Source organism: Zonotrichia leucophrys, chromosome 7, assembly GCF_028769735.1.
Source record: "Zonotrichia leucophrys gambelii isolate GWCS_2022_RI chromosome 7, RI_Zleu_2.0, whole genome shotgun sequence".
Taxonomy (NCBI): domain Eukaryota; kingdom Metazoa; phylum Chordata; class Aves; order Passeriformes; family Passerellidae; genus Zonotrichia; species Zonotrichia leucophrys.
The window spans coordinates 25,783,426-25,803,652 of record NC_088177.1 but is presented as its reverse complement, the minus strand read 5'-3'; the positions used below and the strand labels follow the sequence as shown (position 1 = coordinate 25,803,652).

The 20,227-nt window shown below is 39.4% G+C and overlaps 1 protein-coding gene across 1 annotated transcript in view; it reads left to right on the top strand.

Moving 5' to 3' along the window:
• The window catches only part of GAD1 (glutamate decarboxylase 1), a 33,332-nt gene that overhangs the window by 8,786 nt on the left and 4,319 nt on the right, over positions 1-20,227 (top strand). Inside the window, exons 4-16 of the mRNA XM_064718356.1 lie at positions 198-356; positions 1,056-1,298; positions 3,965-4,055; positions 8,114-8,226; positions 9,586-9,701; positions 9,838-9,917; positions 10,122-10,176; positions 11,146-11,262; positions 11,454-11,518; positions 14,812-14,890; positions 16,488-16,637; positions 17,966-18,073; positions 18,745-18,834. Coding sequence (XP_064574426.1) covers positions 198-356; positions 1,056-1,298; positions 3,965-4,055; positions 8,114-8,226; positions 9,586-9,701; positions 9,838-9,917; positions 10,122-10,176; positions 11,146-11,262; positions 11,454-11,518; positions 14,812-14,890; positions 16,488-16,637; positions 17,966-18,073; positions 18,745-18,834 — 1,466 coding nt within the window. The remainder of the gene's footprint in view (positions 1-197; positions 357-1,055; positions 1,299-3,964; positions 4,056-8,113; positions 8,227-9,585; positions 9,702-9,837; positions 9,918-10,121; positions 10,177-11,145; positions 11,263-11,453; positions 11,519-14,811; positions 14,891-16,487; positions 16,638-17,965; positions 18,074-18,744; positions 18,835-20,227) is intronic.

Genomic DNA, 20,227 nt, shown 5'->3' with positions numbered 1-20,227 from the left:
TTTTGCAGTTGATGGCATTTTGAACTCTCCCTCCTGGAGGCAAATAATCCCCATAAATACCCTTATTCCTGACCTCATTAGCCAGATCTAGAGCCAACACCGCTTTTAACTGTTGTCTAGAGAGCTGCTTTAGATCTTTCTAAACATGCTGGGAAGTGAGAAAACTCTGACCTGTGCACCTTGCAATAATAATGTAGGGTTCCTGCAAAGGACCAACAGCCTGGAAGACAAGGGCCGGATCGTCAGCTCTCTGAAGGAAAAGCAGTCCTCCAAGAGCCTGCTGGCATGCGAGAACAGTGAGAAGGAATCCAGGTTCCGGCGCACCGAGACAGACTTTTCCAATCTGTATGCCAGAGGTAAACACTTTACAGTTTCTCCTTGCTCCAGCTCAGGCATGTCCCTTAGTAGTCCTGCCCTCATCTCCCCTGGAAGTGCAGCCATGTTCAGACTGTGCTTTTCCTTGGCTGTTTTTGAAGGGAGCTCCGTGTCTGTGTTTTTGGAAGCTGCACTGGTGATGTATGCAAGCTGCCTGAGAAGCAGTTTTACGTACTTTGTGCTGATCACCTGCAGCTCAGCTTCAGTGGTTCCAGGGGTTTCTCCAGATCCAGCATCCAGGAGGAGAGTAATTCTATGTTTTTATCCTCCTTAGTAAAATAGTAATGAAGCAGCCTATGGTTGCTGGTAGGGTTGCAAGAAGAGTGGGAAAGGGAAAGCAATCCCTTTGCGGGGCGGAGGTGGGGATATTGCAAGGTAAGGGCAGGTGTGGATTTCAGGTGCTTTTGGCCCACAGGAGGCGAGTGCCTCACACCACACAACCTTTGCATGGCAGGGCGTGCTCTTAGGCCAGGCACCTTGGAGGTACCTCTGCTGTTGCTGTGGGTGACCTAGGCTTGCCCTTCTCCGCGGGGTGAGAGGGACCGGGGGTCTGCCCGGCTGCAACCAGGCAGTGCTGGGACCGTGGCTTCCAGGTTCTTGGAACGCTGTGGGCAGCCGAGGCTGGTTCATCTCTGCTTCTCTCTCCCAAAGCAAGTGCTAACAGCTGGTTTGCCCCACAGATTTGTTGCCCTCCAAGAATGGTGAGGAGCAGACCATGCAGTTTCTGCTGGAGGTTGTGGACATCCTCCTCAATTACGTGAGGAAGACTTTTGACAGATCCACCAAAGTGCTGGACTTCCACCACCCACACCAGCTCCTGGAGGGCATGGAGGGCTTCAACCTGGAGCTTTCGGACAACCCTGAGTCCCTGGAGCAGATTCTGGTGGATTGTCGGGACACCCTGAAATACGGAGTGAGGACAGGTAGGTTTTTGCACGCTACTCTGTGGCGAGTCCCTCCTGGGACTTTTCTCAGGCTCACAGTGAAGAGGGCTTGACAGCTCACGGAGGTAAGCCCACACCCTCTCTACACCCGTGACTGTGCCTCCGTACAGGCTTGGCTCCAGGGCTGGCTGCAGGCGCTTGAAATGTTTCTGCTCAGAAACTTCATTTATTGATGACCATCCGTCCCTGCCAGGACGGGCTCAGTGCTGTTTTTAGACCACAGAAACAAGCTTTAAAGATGTAATCTCTTTCACTTGATGAAACGCGAGCTGTCTGTATCTCTGGGGAGCAATATCATTAGGTAAATGAGGGCATAAATGACACAGAATTTGCAATTTTTCTTCTTTATGTTCATCAAACGTTTAATGAAAAAGAGACTGAAATCCTAGGAATCATCATTAAAGGAACCCTGTGGATTTCAGCCTATTACCCAGGAGCCCTGGCCGTCCAGGTCCTTCTGATTCAAACAGAAATCCCGGATTGTAATCACTTATTTGACTGGGTGAGCTGTAGCCAGGCTCTAGAGCAAAATCAATGCTCTCTCAGGCTGTTTGGCCTAAAATGTTTTGCATTGGATCCAAAGGAATCTTGGCTGGCAACTAGCCCTGACAGCCGTAGGTATCCAAGCAGGTCAGGAGCTGGAGCGGTAATGGAGCGCGCCGAGTTTCCTGTCCCCAGCCTTGCTCCTGCGTTTCAGGGCTGCTGAGCTCTGCCTGGCCGGCTGCCCTCTTTGGCACGGCTCGGCTCGGCTCGGCCGCAGCAGGCGGGGAGCTCGGGCCGGGGGCTGTTTCCCGGCGCTCTCCGGCTGGGCAGCTGCGAGCCTGGCTCCTGAAGGACGGGCCGCAGCTTTCTGCTGTGCTTAGTTTTGGAGCCGTGAAGACCCAATGCAGCGCATTCAAAGAGCAAAATCTTGACAACAGATGTGGCGGGTACCATTCTGTCCTTTTTCCTATTTACATGATGGTTTGATCGATTCAGTGGAGTCAGGGGTATACTTTGATTTTTGTACTCTTAATCAAAGGGGAGAGTGTTTCACTCCCAAACGCGTGGGTTGTTGGACAGGTGGCCTGAGGTTAAGTCAGAGTGGCTGCGCTCTGTGTGCTTGCACCATTATTCTGCTATTTATTGTGCCGCAAGTCGTGCAGCCTCCTCCCATCACCCCAACCTCCCCTGGAGCTTCTGTGGGCCAGCAGGACGTGTCCCCAGGACCTGAGGGACGCTATCCGACCGGACACAAGCTCTGCTCAAAGCGGTGTCTGGTGCAGCTTTAAAGTGCTGCTCGGATCGCCTGAGTGCCCAGGACACGCATTCTGCTGTGGGCTTCCGGGGCTCGCATTTTCTCTCAAGCTCCCTTCAAAGTCACCGAGTCTGAATCTGCTGCCCGGCCTTAGGAGATCGCGGGCTCATTAACAGCTGTGGGAGGTCAGCGAAATGTCGCTGAAGATAACTTGCCCGTCAGTGTGTCCTGGAAAGGGAGAGAAGCGCTGATTTGTGAAGCAAACAGGCAAGCCGCGGTGCTATTTCTGGGCTCTAGCCCGGAGCCGTGGGTTCCTCGGGCGGGAGCAGTCCCCCGGCTGCGGCGTGTCCTCTTCAGGAAGTGTCGCGATGTGGCAGCGCCGGCAGGCTCACGCCTCCGAAAGATTTCTGCTGACATCGCTCGGGGCAGAATCGCATTTGTTTCTTCATGTCAAAAGATGCTGATGTTCCTCGTGTTGAACCGAATCCGACCTGACAGGGTCCCCTCCAGGCTTCGAGAGCTGACCTCTCTTCTAGGGCCGGGCTGTCTCCAGTGTGCTATCTGCGTGTTCTTCTCCAGAGAGAAGAGAGGTCTTAATCATGCCCCCCCCGCCACGTCCCCTCAGCGCCCGGTACCGGTTGTTAGGAATTTCCTCTCTTCATGCTAGAAAAGTAGGTCCCCGAGATTCGGGATTATTGCTTATCAAAGTCGTTAAAGCAGCTTCTGCGGTAACACAGGGATGTGATTTACTTCAGTTCAATAGCGAACTCTGTTTAAGGAGGTGAATTCCAGCTCATAGACCATGTGGGGAAAGGTCCCGAGGCGAGGGCCTCTTGCGGGGCCCTGTCCCCCCTCTGCAGCGCTGGGACATTGCTGCCCAGACCCCGCAAAACGTCTCTCCCGTGTCCTTGTACTCGGGGAGAGACTGGCTCCTCCGCAGCCCTGTCTCACTCCTGCAGCCCCAGTTCAAGCGCCTGAGCCTTCCTCTCTTGCTCCATTCAAATGCAAGTAGCCCCGGTACCTGGGGGTTGTTACTGCCAAGGGGGTGTCCCCACCGTGTACTCCTCTCCCGAGCTCACAGCACGGCGGAGGTCTGAAGAGGGCTCTGGAAATGCGCTAGCCCAAGCCCCTGGGCAGGTCCCGGAGGTGTTTACAGCCACAGTCGATTCTGAGGTTCTCTTTTAAAGGCAAATGATTCCATGCAGGAGCTCAGATCTGAAGCATTTTTGAAGTTTGTAATAAGACACCCGTGAATGTTGGCTATCAGTCTCCCCATAAGCAGGACTTGCTTTGAAAACTTTGCTGCAGGTATTCTGTGGTTTTTATCAGAAAAGGTGGGTGGTTTAAATTTGAAACCTGAGAGATGCCGGTAGAGTTAGTTCTAAGTTGCTCTCAATTCTCTTTACAGGTCACCCTCGCTTTTTCAATCAGCTGTCCACAGGACTGGACATTATTGGCTTGGCTGGGGAGTGGCTGACATCTACTGCTAACACAAACATGTAAGCAGTGTCTTGTCACCAGTGTCTGGGACTGGTGCTTACACGGGCTGCCATGTATCATGGTAGATAGGTATTGTCACAGATATGAATAATTTTCATTTTTAAATGATGAATGTTACATCTTCCAGAAAAATGTCTCATGTTTTTCTAAATGTGTCAGTAAGACAATGAAAATAATTACATGAAACTGAACAGTTTTATGTTTCTTATAAATAGAAATGCAAATATCTGAGAGCACATGGTAAGTAAAACATGATTATTCTAATATAATAACCTGAAATTACTTTTCTTTTTTGGACCAATCTTCTCTATATTTTTCTTTTTTGAAAAAAAACTTTGTCTCTAGACTGAACAGGTCTGCAGCTGTTCACGTGTTAACACTAGAACACAAGATATGGAAAAAATTAATTTTCTTCTCTACTATTGACTTCAGAGATAGCAGGCTTGAGGCAATACCTTTTGTTCATGTGCTGGTAAAGAATTGGCTTCTGGGTAGCTTCAAAATTATTAAAAATGTAACACTGAAAAATAATTTTATGCAAATAAAGGAATTAGTCTAAGGTTAATAAACCATGTGTAAATAAATAAAGGGAAATATAAAAAAAGTAAAATTTGACATCTGAATGCATCAAATAAGAAACTTTTCCTAATTTTTCTTGACCTCAGAGTTAATGAAAGGTAAATGTCAGTGTAAGGTATTATGATGAATTTTTTCAGCAGAGTGCAATTAACAAAAAAAAAACCCAAAAAACAACACTAAACCAAAACATCCACAAAAACAAGATATGTTTTAATTATTAAACAGGTATTGTAAAATCTTTAAAGGGCTTTGAGGTGCCTTTTTAGCAGCACAATTAAAGGTGAAAACAGGTCAGATCACATTTCTAAACAAAACTTTGCTTAAAGGTTGTTTCTCTGTTTCTCTGAAATTGGTATATATTTGTGTCACTTTTTCCAAGCCCATTTGACTAACTTAGTTATCCCAGTTTAGTTATCCTTTTGTAATCAGTGAAATTACACAAATCTGATAAGATATAAAAGAATTCAACTCTATGGCAGACTGTGACAGGTAAAGAAGTACTGGCATCATTATTAATAACATTGCACTCAATTAGTCACTGCTTAAAAAAGAACTCTTTTTAATTGATGTTTTCTATTATTTTTGAAAGTAAGCTGTTAAATAGCTACTTTCTCAACCATTTGTGCTTTAAAAAAGAATGTATCTTGAAATTACTTCTCTGTGAACATGAAAATTTAGTATCTGTTTGTTAGCATGAGGCTCAGTGTGCCCTTTTTTCAGAAAACCAAAGTCAACATGGTGTGCTTTAAAGTAACACAGTACTTGCAAATAAGGTTAAAGGAAGATGTTTGTAAAATATGATTCTAAGAACTGACAGAGAAGGTTATTAAAAATAACCCAATCACCTCTGTGAGCTCTGGGGAACACGGTATTTGTTTTGAGTAGTGTTCCAGCACACCAGAACAGGTTTTGACCTTTACCTAGAAACTGTTCCAGCCTATTACAGCTACATGAGCACATAACACAAAAGCAACCATAACATTGAATTATGGTAGGGGTGTTTTTCAAATGTCATTTTTTCTTTTCTACAGATAAACAATAGTTAAAATATTTATGAACAATTAAAAGTATGTGTTTTCTTTTGCAGATGAGTTTTGAGTAATCTAAACATCTGTACTCCCTTAAAATTTTAAATTATCATTAGGAAATATTATTTAAGTGTCACTGTGAAGATAATATATAAAAATAAACATAATAAGCTTTCCCCATTGACTTGGAAATAATGTATCAATGTGCTATTCATAGCTCAATCTCTAATCCTGAGACCTTCAGCATGGGAATTTCAGAATTTCATTATTCATCCAGTTCTGTAGCACAAGGCATTCTGTCACCATGCAGCAGCCAACTGAGGTTAAAAATAAAAATTATCTGGAAGTTCTGTTTATGCCCACTGTTAGCTGAGACAAGGGAATACATTGGTGTTTTCAGTATTGTGCAAATATGCTTATGAATAGAAAATTGATGTAAAATGTTCTGTGTTTATTCTCAGACTGCTTTTTACATGCTGGCCAACAAGAGAATGGTAGCTAGAATAATTTGGTCTGATAAAGTGATTTGTCCCTTATGTGAGAGCAGAATTATGCCAGCACTGGCTTCTCCCAAGAAACCAGTTAGTACATTCTGTAGTAACGAGCTGATACTCATGACTGTGACAGCTAATTCACAGAAATACCTGTAAATGTTGTAACTATGGGAAAATCTAATCTGCTTTTTTTTGGAGATTGATTCTAGAGTTTGATGGTTCCTTGTAAGCCGAACACATTTTTGGGTTTTACAGAATTTTTCAAAATAATTTAAGTTTAAAACAAGTAAGGTGGAAGGAACTTTAACTAGACGTGATTTGTAAATTCATACCTATCAACTAATATAGCTTCATTGGCCTTGCAATTTATAAACATCTGCTATCATTTATTTCTTGTCAGTTCTTGGAAAATAACTACAGAATAGGATAAATAAATAGTATTTTCTTTGTGTTTAAAGATATTCAAAATTCAGTGTGAAAGGTCTCAGGACAAAACCCAAAATGTGTTTAAACTGGTGGGGAAAAAATAATCACATTGACTTAAGAGTACCTTGTATTGAGCTACAGTGATCTATGGACTGCTGAGTTCCTGTGGACATTGGTTGATCATTCTGCCTAAATAAAAATTGGGATCTATTCTAGACTTGCAGTGCTTAAAGACAAAACAACCCCAAACCACTGTTAGCAGACACTGGTTTATTCATTTTGTCCATTTGTAAATAGTAGCAGCGCCCAAACTTCAGATCAGTATTGAACTGTCTCTGCCAGTTCTAATGATAATAAAAACAAAATAAGTAGTATTTTGGCTTCTGAAAATAGCAATCACAATAATTAAACAAATTAGAAATCTTTAATATTAAGGGAATATTTTTGAAATAATGGTCATGTTTCTCTGATGGACTAAAGACACATAAAAATTGAAGAAAATATTAACAGTGGAAGCAACCAGTATAGCTGTAAATAAAGGACAAGCTTTTTCAGACACTTGTTCTCTTCTTAATATCGTGTCTCATTCAAGTTTGCTGTACCCGTTCTCAAAATATCATTTTAGTATTAGAGAGACAATACAGATGTTTTGGCAAAATTATTCAAGCAGAGAATATCAGTCAAACCCAAAGCGTCAGGGTGTCATACTCTTACAGATTCCTTTGGAAACCAGAGGTTGATTTCTTCATTTCTCTCTGCTTCCTTTTCCCCCTTACTTTTTTTCCCCACAGACAGTAAGCAGAATTTGTTTACAGCAGTAGTAATTTGTCCATCTACCTTGATCACCAAAATAGTTGTATGGTTGTCAATTTCCATCCACATATCTGACTCTGACATCAGGGCATGCCAGGATATGTAATGGTTTTTGCCCTCATTAAGTGGATACAATAGTTGACTGCTGACTTGGTTTTGGTAATTGGTAATTAGAAAATCATCATTTGTAATTACTCTTGACAGTTATTGATCACGTTGTATTGTAGAAGTAAGTTGTCCTTGGAGATCATCAACAGAATAAATCCACATAATTAATTATATTTAAACTTTGAAACCCTAGCTCAATACTTCTAATTATGGTTTTATTTAGCTCAATGAAGTTCACTGTTTTCATAAGGACTTAGCAGCATGTTATTCCACAAGTGTGGAATTGGCACTTTGGGAAACAGTTGTTTTAAAGGACAAACTTGTACAGAAGACAGCAGCCCTCTGATGTTGAACATTAGGTCTTACATTCACTATATAGAAAGCTGCAAAATATATAATGCTGCAGTTTTTATTCATCAGTACTTCCAATATTGTCTTCCTGAGGATTTTTGTTTGGGTAAAGTTTCAGGATCAGGACCTCAAGTTACAGGAAAACTTTTAGAAACCTCGAGCATTTTAACAAAGGATCACAGTCTGGGAATTTATTGTGTGTTTTTAGAATCTGTGTCTATATTGTGCTTATTTGGTATTTTTGCTTTATCCATGCAGGTTTACCTATGAAATTGCTCCTGTCTTTGTCCTCATGGAACAAATAACACTTCGAAAGATGAGGGAGATTATTGGATGGTCAAACAAAGATGGTGATGGAATATTCTCACCTGGTGAGTTTTTCTTCTCTGTTTTGGTGGTTTGACTAAAACTTGGAAAGTTAAAATAAACATGGGCTGTGTCTGAATACTCACACTATGTGCAATTTAGAAGTAGGAATGCTTTGTTTAAACATCCCACAGAATAGTTGGGGTCAAAAATTATCTCTGTGTATGGCTATGTACTGTGGCATTTAAAACTTGACCACAGTACACAGTTAGGAATTTAGACACCCCTTTTATGAGCTTCATTTCTGGAGGCACTGAGCAACCACAGCTCCTTTTGACTAGAAGTTCTAAAAATCATGTACTGGTTTCTTTGGTGGTCAGCGAGGATTTGGGCTCACAGTCAGAAAAAGTTTGTGGTTGTCTGTCACTTTCTGGGACTCGTTCTCTGGGATATAATCTGATTGCATTCACAAGTATGACTGTGGTATAAAGACCAGGACAATGTGTCTTCCCATGCAAGGAACATAAAGGCAGTGGGCAGTGACAGAAATGACTGGTGATGGAACATGTGAAGGTCCTGGGCCAATGCGTGGACAATGTGGATGCCCAGCAGGACTTTTCTGGGTTTGGCATGAGGGAACACCATCCTGTCACAGAGCATAAAGGACAAAACCACCTCATTTTGGAACAGCCCACGTAAAGTGCACACTCCATTCCTATCTGCTAGAAAAGTACAGATATTTCTGTGTTCTCATCAATGACAACATTTCAGAGGAAGAAGTCATCTTAGGCTTAGGGGTGAGATTGATCTTATTAAAGCTTGAGGTCTGCACCAAAGAACTGAGCTAATTGTTCAGGGCTCTTTTAGCAGCAAACCAAGATAAAAAGGTGCTTTCCCTGTATTCAAATTCTACAAAATTAAGTGTGAAAATAAATTAGGTGAATCACAGCCTGTGACATGCCTCTTTGCCATAAATGACTGTGAGGGAGTTTAGAAAGAAGTAGCTCAGCTGTAGAAATCTACCTTTCAGCATCTACTTCTACATCTACAGTAAGATGGGATAAATCCATCCAATATATGACATTTCTTCAATCTCAGACAAGTTAATAAGTTCCTGTTGTTCTTGCTAACAAGAAGTTTACACAAAAGCAGCACAATGGAAGCTGAACTTTTTAGGAATGTGTTACAAAATGATAGCAATTGGAAAAGATGGCACTCAGGAAATTCTGGTTGTTACTCTGGATTTCTCAAGAGTCTGTCCTGTGCTATTCAGACAGATGCCAGTGCATTTCAGAGAAATGTTTTTTCATAGCTCACTGCCACTTTCACTGCATTATGCAAATGAGACACAAATGTCTGTGGTATAATATACTTTTTGTTGTCATTATCACTATTGTATTACTCATTTATTTGTTCATTCACAGGAGGAGCCATCTCCAACATGTACAGCATAATGGCTGCACGCTACAAATATTTCCCTGAAGTTAAAACCAAAGGCATGGCTGCAGTCCCTAAACTGGTTCTCTTTACCTCAGAGCATGTGAGCTTAATACACTGCTAATTCTTAATTTACATAAGTTTACATTTTCACAACATATGCCATAACGTGACATATGTTGTGAAAATGCTTCACCATTAAACAACCCCTCCATTTCATGTTCCTTTGTTTGCTGCAGAGTCACTACTCAATAAAGAAAGCTGGAGCTACACTTGGATTTGGAACAGACAATGTTATTTTGATAAAATGCGATGAAAGGTAGGATGAATGCTAAAGTTTTGATAGATTAAATGTGTTCATGTGTTAAATTTGTTTTATTGTGTTTAAGGACTGATTTAGTACAGTGTGTCAAGTTGCTAATGGCCTGTTGAGAAAATCCTATTAAATTATTTCAACTGCAGCTATTATTTACATATACATTCTTTAACTTTCTTTGCCTTTCTGTTTCTGTGATAATTACAGAGGCAAAATAATACCAGCTGATTTGGAGGCAAAAATTCTGGAAGCAAAAGAAAAGGTTTGTGTGTTAAAAAACTGGTGCTTAAATGCTTGGCTTAGTAAAATTGCTTCTTCCTTTGAAGCCAGAGTGTGGACATTAAAGAGAACATCATAATGATAGAAATACAATAACAGTATTTTTATATGTTTAATTATACATTCATGTATTGTTTACAGAATTATCTGTATGTCTTGGTGAGGTTTCCATTTTCTGTTTAAAACCAAAAGACTTTTTAACTCTTGAACCACAACTGTAGCTCATGATTTTTAAAAATAACTTCCTGTTTGGAAATATATGGAAACAAGCATGGAAACACAAAATCTTTTATCTAAACTTTTAAGCTTAGCCAAACCCATAAAAGATTCTACAGAGCCCTTAAAAAATCCTGTAGATTTCATGTAGGTAGCAAGTGTATTTGTTAAATATAGACAATAAGATTAAATTTTTGGCATTAATTACTATTTCTTGAATCAATGCAGTGGAAAAACCCATGGATTTTTAATAACATAACCAAAGAGAAATCAAGATATTTTTTTTTATTTCTTAACTTCTTTACATTTGGGAACTCTATGAAATAGCAGTTCACATTTATTTCATCTAATTCAAAATTGTCTCTCTTTGATCTGATAGTTTCTCATTTATTGCTTTTGTTTTAGATTGCTTTGTTCTGCTTTGTTCTGTTTATTAGTAGATAAGGACTAAAGGAACAATTTCAAGCTTTGAAATAATGACTTACAAATAATATTTAATTAATTTTTGTTTATACTGCTGTAAAAGTCCCAAATTTACTTGAATATTGTTAATCTTCCATTACATTGTTTGAATCTCTTCACTGAAAGAGATTGAACAAAATAATATTCTTTATAAAACATTTTTAGGTTACAAAATGAGATAATATTTCTGGAATTATTTTTATTTTTGTTTTTTCTTTCTCTCTCTGAAAGTGTTTTCAATTTATAGTTGACTTTTTTTTTTTTTTTTTGGTAGGGATACGTTCCTCTTTTTGTAAATGCGACTGCAGGCACAACAGTATATGGAGCCTTTGATCCAATACAGGAGATTGCAGATATATGTGAAAAATACAACCTCTGGCTCCATGTTGATGTAAGTAACAAAAAAGTGCTGCTAGTTGGGCAAAAGAGGATCTCAGTTTACATGGGTTTTTTTTTTACAAGTTACAAGAATTTTCTTACAAGTTACAAGAATTAAAATATTTATTACTAGACTCTGAGTAAACTAAAATCTGTTGAGCTTTTCAAAAAAAATGACTCTTCTCATTTTCCTGTCTCTTCCAGGCTGCCTGGGGGGGTGGACTCTTAATGTCCCGAAAGCACCGTCACAAACTGAGTGGAATAGAAAGGTACTACCCAGGGCCTCTTTGTAATTCTGTTCTTAAAGTACTTTCACAAGGTACATGGCACTTCAGCAATTCATGAAAATGTTCCTTTGCTACAGTGAGGAGTTTAAACACTAAATTAAAGAATAGTGAGGCAAAAGGAAAAGGTTCAGACTAGGGAGATGGAAACGATGCTACAGAAGAAATCTGTGATGTTCCATTGAGTGAGAGGTAAGTTTTCAGCAGATTTGAAGGAAGACGAGGATATTACTTGGCAAAAAGGAACTGAGGTTGTTCTGTGAATAGCTTTGGAGGGATCGTAAGTCTGGGAATGGATGGAGAAGTATTTGAAGAAAAAAATGAAGTGTGAGAGCTAGACAATCTCTGAAATGTATGGCTTTGAGAATACCAGTGATAAGTGAGGGATCCAGGGAAGGTGTTTGAGCATGAATACCCACAGTGGGAATTTGTAGAGGTTCTCTCCTGAAAGATGTTTGCAGGTTTTCTGGAAAATAGAGAGTGTATGTTCATGAGTTCTGTAAATGGAACACATACATATGCTTAGTCTTATATCACTTTTATTTATACACACACACACACAAATAGATAGGTGTGTACAACAGTGAGAGGAGGTAGAGACTGAATTAGCAGCAATTTTCAGGGGCAAGTTTAAGTACCTTTAAGGTTTGAAAGGACTATGATAGACAGAGCTGCTATACTTCTGCTGTACCATGGAGAAGACTGAGGTCATTTACAGGGAGGCCAGAAGGGGTCACAAGATGTCACCTGTCTGAGGGCACAGGGGCCTGTGTGTTGGTGCCATGTGGGCATTAGATGAAACAAGCAGGAAGCTCTTGTTGAGGTCAGAGTGAAGTCTGCAGAAAAGAGCATGTGTGTAGCCCCAGGTAGGTAACCCAGTTTACCAAATGCCCACTGAGACCAGAAGCCAGCCTTTGATTGAATCAAACTTAAAGAGGCAAAGCATTTGTATTGGTAGTGACAGCAGAGTGAGAATGTGACCCTCCCACTGGTTTTTACAATTTTGACTCAGGAGTCATTCCAGGCATAGTCTTTGGCACAGTTGTACCCATATCCAATAATGACAAGTCTGTAGAAGATGCTATATTTATAATCCCATGGGTGTGTTGATCTCTAGATTTTCTCTGAAAGCACTCAACCATAAAATGGTGCCTATCTGAAAAAAATCTGAAAAGCAATGAAGAATCACAAACTTTAGATCTTTTCCATCATTGCAGCTATCAGCCTTCAGAGAAACAAAAAATATTGGAAGCAAGCTCTATCCATGTACTTTTAAATTAGCATCAAATTGCTCCCTGAGTTGGCCATTCTGAATATGGCACTGTGTAAAATAGTAAAATGAGTATAGTGAGCAATGCTCTTCCTTAGGGAAAGCAAACTGTCCTAGATGTGGGCATCTCATGCAGTAAGTGAAGAATAAGTACAACATCAAGGATAGTGTATGGAAGGACTGGCAGCAAAACCATGGGGACCTTTCTGTTGCAAGGACAGCAGCATATGGCGCGCAGTACCCTGAAGCAGCAGAATCCAGTCAACATTTGCCCAGCCCAATTTACTTGTGAGTCACGGCAACATGTCTAATATTAAGTCAGCATTGCAAAATAATTTTCTTAAGATACAGAGGTTTGGTCACAGGAGTTTGGCACACCCCTTTTGACCTGAGGTCAACCCTAAGGTGCTAATTAAGGCCATAATTTTAAGTAAATACAGAAAGCAGCAGGCTATGAAGCGTGAAATGATTTCTTTCCCAGTCAGCTATACAGGTTTCAGACAGGGGATGGGGCCCACATGCACGGGGTAATTGCCTGTCACGGGCCCCAGCTGGGCTCTCCTGATAACACAGGTTGTACTTGGCCTGCTTGGGCACACTGGCATGGAGGGCTGGCATGCTGCCACGGCACAGAGCTGGGACTGCCTGTGGGGGACAGCCTCTGCCTGGGGGCTGCACTGAGGAGAGAGCAACAGCTTCGTGTTAACATAAACCTAATGCTCCTTGTGAGGAACCACTTGAAATTGTCTTTGTTTGAAACCCTGAAAGTTAAATGAATGTGCTAAACTGAAGGCATGGTGTTTTCAAAAGGAAACAAGTTGTTATATAAATTCCATTTTCCTGACTGCTTCATCTGAACTATTAGTGAACTTTTTCTAAAAGATAAGTCTGAGCTATTTATCTGCTGGTTTGCACTGCATAAGCAGCTGATGTCGGATGGTGAGCTCCCCAGGTACAGCACAGGCTGCACTGTTCCTTCAGCTGAGGGGTGCTACAGTCTAATCTAGCACATACAGAGATTGAAATTGTATCTGGAAATCAGTGGTCCTCAGACTGGGGTGGAGACATCACTGTGTTACTCAAAACAGAGAAACAATGGTTGTGTCTGTGTCCTCTGAGAGCAGGATGTTGGAGAGGAGGAAATACCTTTCAATTTTCTTTCAACCACATTGTAAAAACACATGCATAGCCTGTGAAATACAATTATGCACTTTGCTTCTCTGGAACATGCAGTGAATCAAGGGGACGCTTGGTAATTAATTACTTGGGGTGGAAAGGTCAATGGATGTGCACCGTTGGCACATTTATTTCAGTGTCACCATTAAACTGTCTAGGATAGTATGTTAAAATACAGAACATCTGTTTGAGTTGTAAATTAGGTGATCTTGTCCATTGACTTGTGTTTACATGTAAGAAATTTTAAGCTTTCCATAGAGAATGGTAGGATAAGATGTAAGGTTTTAGAGCCTTTTAACAGTCCACAGGCTTGACAAGCAAGGGCTGTGGCTCTAACTGGAAAAGCAGGTAAGCATGCAGAACATCTTTTTATTTCCTTTCTATTTTTCCAGCAGCTGTTCAGTAAAGAACTGTATTCTCCCACAATTCATATTAGTTCCTTAATTGTCTGACATCCCCACTTCCCCAATCAGTACCCTGAATCGATAGAACATATCAAAGAGGTTTTGTTATTTTTATTAGTGCTATTTCTAGAAGAGAACTCATCTGGGGATGATGTTACTGTATCAGCTAATCAGGCTGATACTTATTAGCTGATATTAGTAATAATATAAAATAATCACAAGTCTGATATTGCAATGTTAACATGAAAAAAATTCCTTTCCCGGACAGCATAGCTGGGAAAGAAGACACATAAGAAAGCAATAATACCCAGTGATATCATCATGGTCAAAACTCCCTGTATTTGCAGCTGAAAGCAGAAAACAAAGGTGACTGCTTCAGATTAAGTTTCTGTTTTCCAAACCTATCTGAATGTGTAATTTTTTTGCAGAGCCAACTCAGTCACTTGGAATCCACACAAGATGATGGGAGTGTTGTTACAATGTTCTGCCATTCTTGTCCGGGAGAAGGTCTGCCTTATATTTAATAATTAAACATTTTTTTTAAAAAGTAAATATCCAGCCCTACTTTTTAAGAGGGTACTGCAAAATCTGTTTCATTTCAAAACTTCTTTTGGAAGGAATAATTGTGTGGATTTACACTGTGTTTTGGAAGTTGTTTTATCTGTCCTAGGGGTTTTGGCTTTTTTAAATTAAAGTAGTAGACAACGTGGGTCAGATCCTCACCTGTTGGATCTGTGCATATTCTGATAGCAACAACAGAACCATGCTAATGTACTGACAACCTGCCCCCTTGTTTCTGTGATACATTGAACACAGAGCCTTTGCTTTAGTACTTGGTCACAGTCTAAACTGCTTAAGTAAGAAGCAAGTTTTTACCTTACACAGTGGTTTAGAAGTTTCCCAGTTCTGTTGAAAAGAAAACATGCTGGTCTTATTATGGCTCTTAGGGCTAGCATCTAGATTCTTAGTTGTCATCAATTAAAGAAAAACCTTGTGTCTTGTTTCTTTTAAGCAATACATATTTTTATTAAATGATTAGAAAAAATCATATCATATGTGGTATCACATGTGGATAGGACTAATGATGTTGCCTACTAACCTCTTGTATGCCAATTGCTACTAGAAGCACTTAGTTGAAGCAGTAATCCCTGTGTATAGAACTGGGATGGAAGAATTGGAAGCTGCAGCCCCAGGTCTGCCATTGCTTTTCCAATCCATCTCTAAACTGAGGACTGCAGCATTTATTTCCCTTTGTAAAACACATCTATTGAAGGGAAGCACAAGCCTTTGTTTAGTGGCGTGCATGCTTATTGTGCCAGCTATTGCAGGATTCTGGCAAGAGTTTTTGTTCTCTGTATGAGAACTTTGATAGATGTTTTTGCATTTATGAGACACACTGGTGTCTTCAAGTTTCTTGCAAAAAGCAGTTTTAAGGAATTTCTAAAGGAAATACGAACCATTTTAGACATGTCGCATATAAGACTTCTGTGTAACATAAGGAATTTGCTGCTTGGTGTTTCCACCAGGCATTTTTACCAGTAGTCCCTAGATTTCTATTGGTTTGTGAACCATATTTATTTATATGCAAAAAATGTCCAGTTTATGTTATTTGTGCTTATACTTATCCCTAATGTTAAGTGTCATAAAGCTGAACAACATTCAAAGTTTAAACCTTCGATTACATTTTTTCACTCCATTTTGTGTAGCAATCTGTTGCATTGAGAGACCACAGCTTTATTCTAGTGTGTAATTTAGCAAATCATAAATTTAAGTTTAAAGAACATAGCCTTATAAATTGAAGTGGTGAAAGCTAATATCACAAACTAAGTCTCGAAATTAATCTGTGAATGTTTTCTCAGGGGGGTGTTTCTGTGTGTAAGACCATATGGCTACTCAGAGACTTCTAAGAGAACCACCTTAGGTTAATGAAATTAATTTTGTGGCTCAGGTTTGCAAAACAGGATCAGTATGTTATAATATGTCCCATCAAAGAACAATCCTCCTGTACAAGTTTGAAATACATTTTTATACATTATTAATGTGTACATTCTCTCATGCACAAATGCCAGGTAAGTAATGTAAGTGTACATGCTTTTTGTTGTAGGGTATCCTTCAGGGCTGCAATCAAATGTGTGCAGGCTATCTCTTCCAGCCAGACAAGCAGTATGATGTCTCCTATGACACTGGAGATAAGGCAATACAGTGTGGTCGACATGTAGACATTTTCAAATTCTGGTTGATGTGGAAAGCAAAGGTAAATAACAAAAGTTTAGCTCAAAAACAGAAATGTATTTATTTAATTTCTAAGTGTCATGTAATGGAATACTTCATTTTAACATACATGTTTGTGTCATTACAATCTCTAAACACAGAAATATCCAAGTGTTAACTCAGAAAGGTACTGTGTGAATTGCAGAACAATGCTAGCTGTCAGTAAATTCAGATGGCAATTAGAAGAAAGATTTAAGTCACTAGATGAGTCCTGCAGAAAAACCATAGAGTGCAGGGCACCAAAATGATCTCTTGTTGTGATGCTCTAAACTTGGATAGTATTTTATGACAGATTACTTGTAACAGCAGAGCAGCCTTGATGACTTACAAGGGTCCTTTGAATATGACATTTCAATGTATAGATTTTATAAGTGACTTTTTAACTCAAAACAAGGCCTTTTTCTGAGCTAGCATTGCCCAAGTGACGATTCCACAGTTATTCTGGTACTACTGTGGTATGCCTGGATGGCTGAATTTAAGCATGGGCTTTTGGCCAGGCTTACATGTTCACAAGATGAGGATTCATGTAGTCAAGAAAACACATTCCATTTTTGTTGCTTTATCTGCAGTCATCTCATTACTGTTATTCTTGATCTTCTGCTGGCAAAATGGGAATTCAGTTGGGTAACCTGTCCAGAGTCTAATTTTTAAAATAAAATTGATATTAAATCTAATTATAAACTCCAAAATCATAAACCAATTTTCACTTTGGGAGAAAATGCTTGATTCTTCATTTATGTACAAAGTGTACTTTAAAAAAAAAACCAACTATTTATTATCAATATTCATATACTTTTTCTGGGATTATGACCTTGACAAGATATCAGCGGGTAGGCAAGTGACATGGTAAACGTATGGCAGACTTTTGCTTGCTGGTTAAATTCACATTTGTAGCAAACTGTTCAGAGGAAATATTTTACTTCCCAATTCTTACACTTTCAACTGAATTCCCATTCTAAGTTTCTGGTCTTTCAGCAGCAGCTGTGAAGCCAGGACATAATATCTATAATGTTTTTGGAAGCCCAAAAAATATAAAAGACCTAAAATAATCTACTAAAAATAGCGAAAATCCTTGTTATTTTCATAATAAATTCTCTTAAAATGAGACAAACCAAATAGCGACTTACAACTGCGCCGCCTTTAGCCACTTTTTAACCTTGGTTAATGCTGCTTTTAAGTTACAAGAAATAATACTGCTAAATGTTTTCTGCCTGAAAATATTTAAGAGTGAAACTTATCTGAAAAGGTGATTGCATCAGAGCAGGAAAAAAAATGACCATATAACTAATACCTACTTTCTTATTAAAATAGGGTACAGTAGGATTTGAAAATCAGATCAATAAATGCCTGGAGCTGGCAGAATATCTCTACACTAAAATCAAAAACAGAGAAGAATTTGAGATGGTATTTGAAGGGCAGGTAAGTTTGCTTTCACATATGTGTGAGCCAAATCTGTCTTCATGCTTCTCACAGTTCTTCAAGACAGCTATGCAAAACTGCTCTGATTTTCTAAAGAACTAGATGACTATTGGCATCTAAACAGATTTTTTTGTCAAATGCGTGTGGTTTTGTACCATAAATGTCAGGTTTATCTCCTCTTCTTCCACAGAGGCCTTCTCAGTTTAGGGCATGAAGAACGCTTTAATACAACCTACTCATACTGAGATTATTAGTACATAAGTGAGAATCTGCTGTTTTTACTGTATATTCTTTTGCCAGTGCCAGTACAGAAACCTTTGGATCATAGTATAAACTTCATTTCTCCCTTTGCTAAGGAAAGGAAAATTGGATTGCCCTTGCTGTGATCCTGAAAAGCAGTTACTCATAGAACTGCACAAGGGTGAAAAGCACTTGCACTTCATTAGCAACCTAAATATTGCAAATGGGACAATGTATAGGGAATCTAAGGCAGCAGAGGCAAGCAGCAGTACTGTAATCCATTTCTGTCTCTTTAACATGCAGGACTAGGAAAGTTAATACTATATTTTGTCTTTCATGTCTGTGATAAAATATGTTACTGACTAGCCTTTAGTGTGGGAATGATCTGTATAATTTTTTTAATTGATGCATATGTTTGGTTCTTTTTGCAGCCAGAGCATACAAATGTATGTTTTTGGTATATTCCTCCAAGTCTCAGGGGCATGCCAGACTCTGATGAGAGACGAGAAAAGTTACACAGGGTAAGTATTTTTGGTTAAATGTAAAAGGATAATTCCAAATTCTGAGATGTCAGTTCTCCATTGCTTGTAATGGCCTTGATATTTGTTCACTTGTGTCTTTCATTTATATTGATGTTCAAGTAATGTTTTCCCTATAGAACCAGATTCAGAACATATTCAGTTATCCTGTGCTCAAAGTGTTACAAGCCTTCAAAAAGTAGCTAGGCCTTTGGATAGGACAGCTTATCTACAAGAGAAACAGAGGGTAATTGTTGGAAAATGCTTGGACAGGTAAAGGACATGAAAACCTGTGAGTTCCTTCTCAGGTATTTATTCTGATTTTAAATGCCAATGCATTAATGCATATCAGCGAAAATGAACACCCTTTGGAGGACTTTGGGATACATTTATTTGAAGTAGTAGAGGAAAGGGAAGGCATCATAGAAGCACCACCAGAAAAGATAGAATGTTATTCAGGACTTGAGGGAAGCGAAATACAGTAATTTTGTAGTAGTGTTTTAGACAGAAGAGGAATGAAATACATTCAGGAGACAAAAGAATGACATCACAGTGTCAAAAATAATTGCTCTTTGTGTCTGTATGTGTGAGTGTTTGTTAAGGCAGGGAGAAGAATGAGCAAACTTGGAAGATTTTGTAGAGGATTTAATGGCTGCATCACAATGGGGGAAGAGAATAGAAGGGACTAGAAATTCCTGGGTAAAATTCCTGAGTCAAGCCAGTCCCATGTTAGATAAAGAAATTGCCAAAACAAAGAGAGAATAGAGGAAGATAGCGGTAAGAAGTAAGAAACAGCAAGAGGGATGAAATATTTGATTTAACCCTGTTAAATGTTAGAGGACACCATAAAGCATTCTACAAAACAGTGAAAGAGCCAGACATCTGACCTTGCCTGGCAGAGAGTAGAGCAGGAGAATGAAAGTCTGGATGGAAAAACTGGGCTTAGTCAATACCAAATATTAAGACTGTCAGAACATTATTCCTTGTAAATTAAACCAAGGAAGTGAGATTGTGGTAAATGCACAGTACTGCAAAACTACTGGAAGGTTTCCATGGCTTATCCTAACAAAAAATATTACTTATTACTTAGATCTTGTTGAAAAATTTCCATTGTTGTCCCCCCATATAAAATTCTTTGAGAATACATAATATTCTCATGGAAAATATCCACTACCCTCAAGAAGGTCTGGAGTGGACATTCATACAGAAGCAGAAAATGTTTCATCATGACAAAATCTTCAGCACAAAGAAATGAGATATACATTTAATATATAAAATAATTATACAGCAAATACTCTGGGATACTATTAATTTGTAAATCAAAAAGATGGATATTATTGTTGTCAATTTTTCTTTAATTAGCCAACCTTACTTAGTTTTTAAATCTTATTTAGTT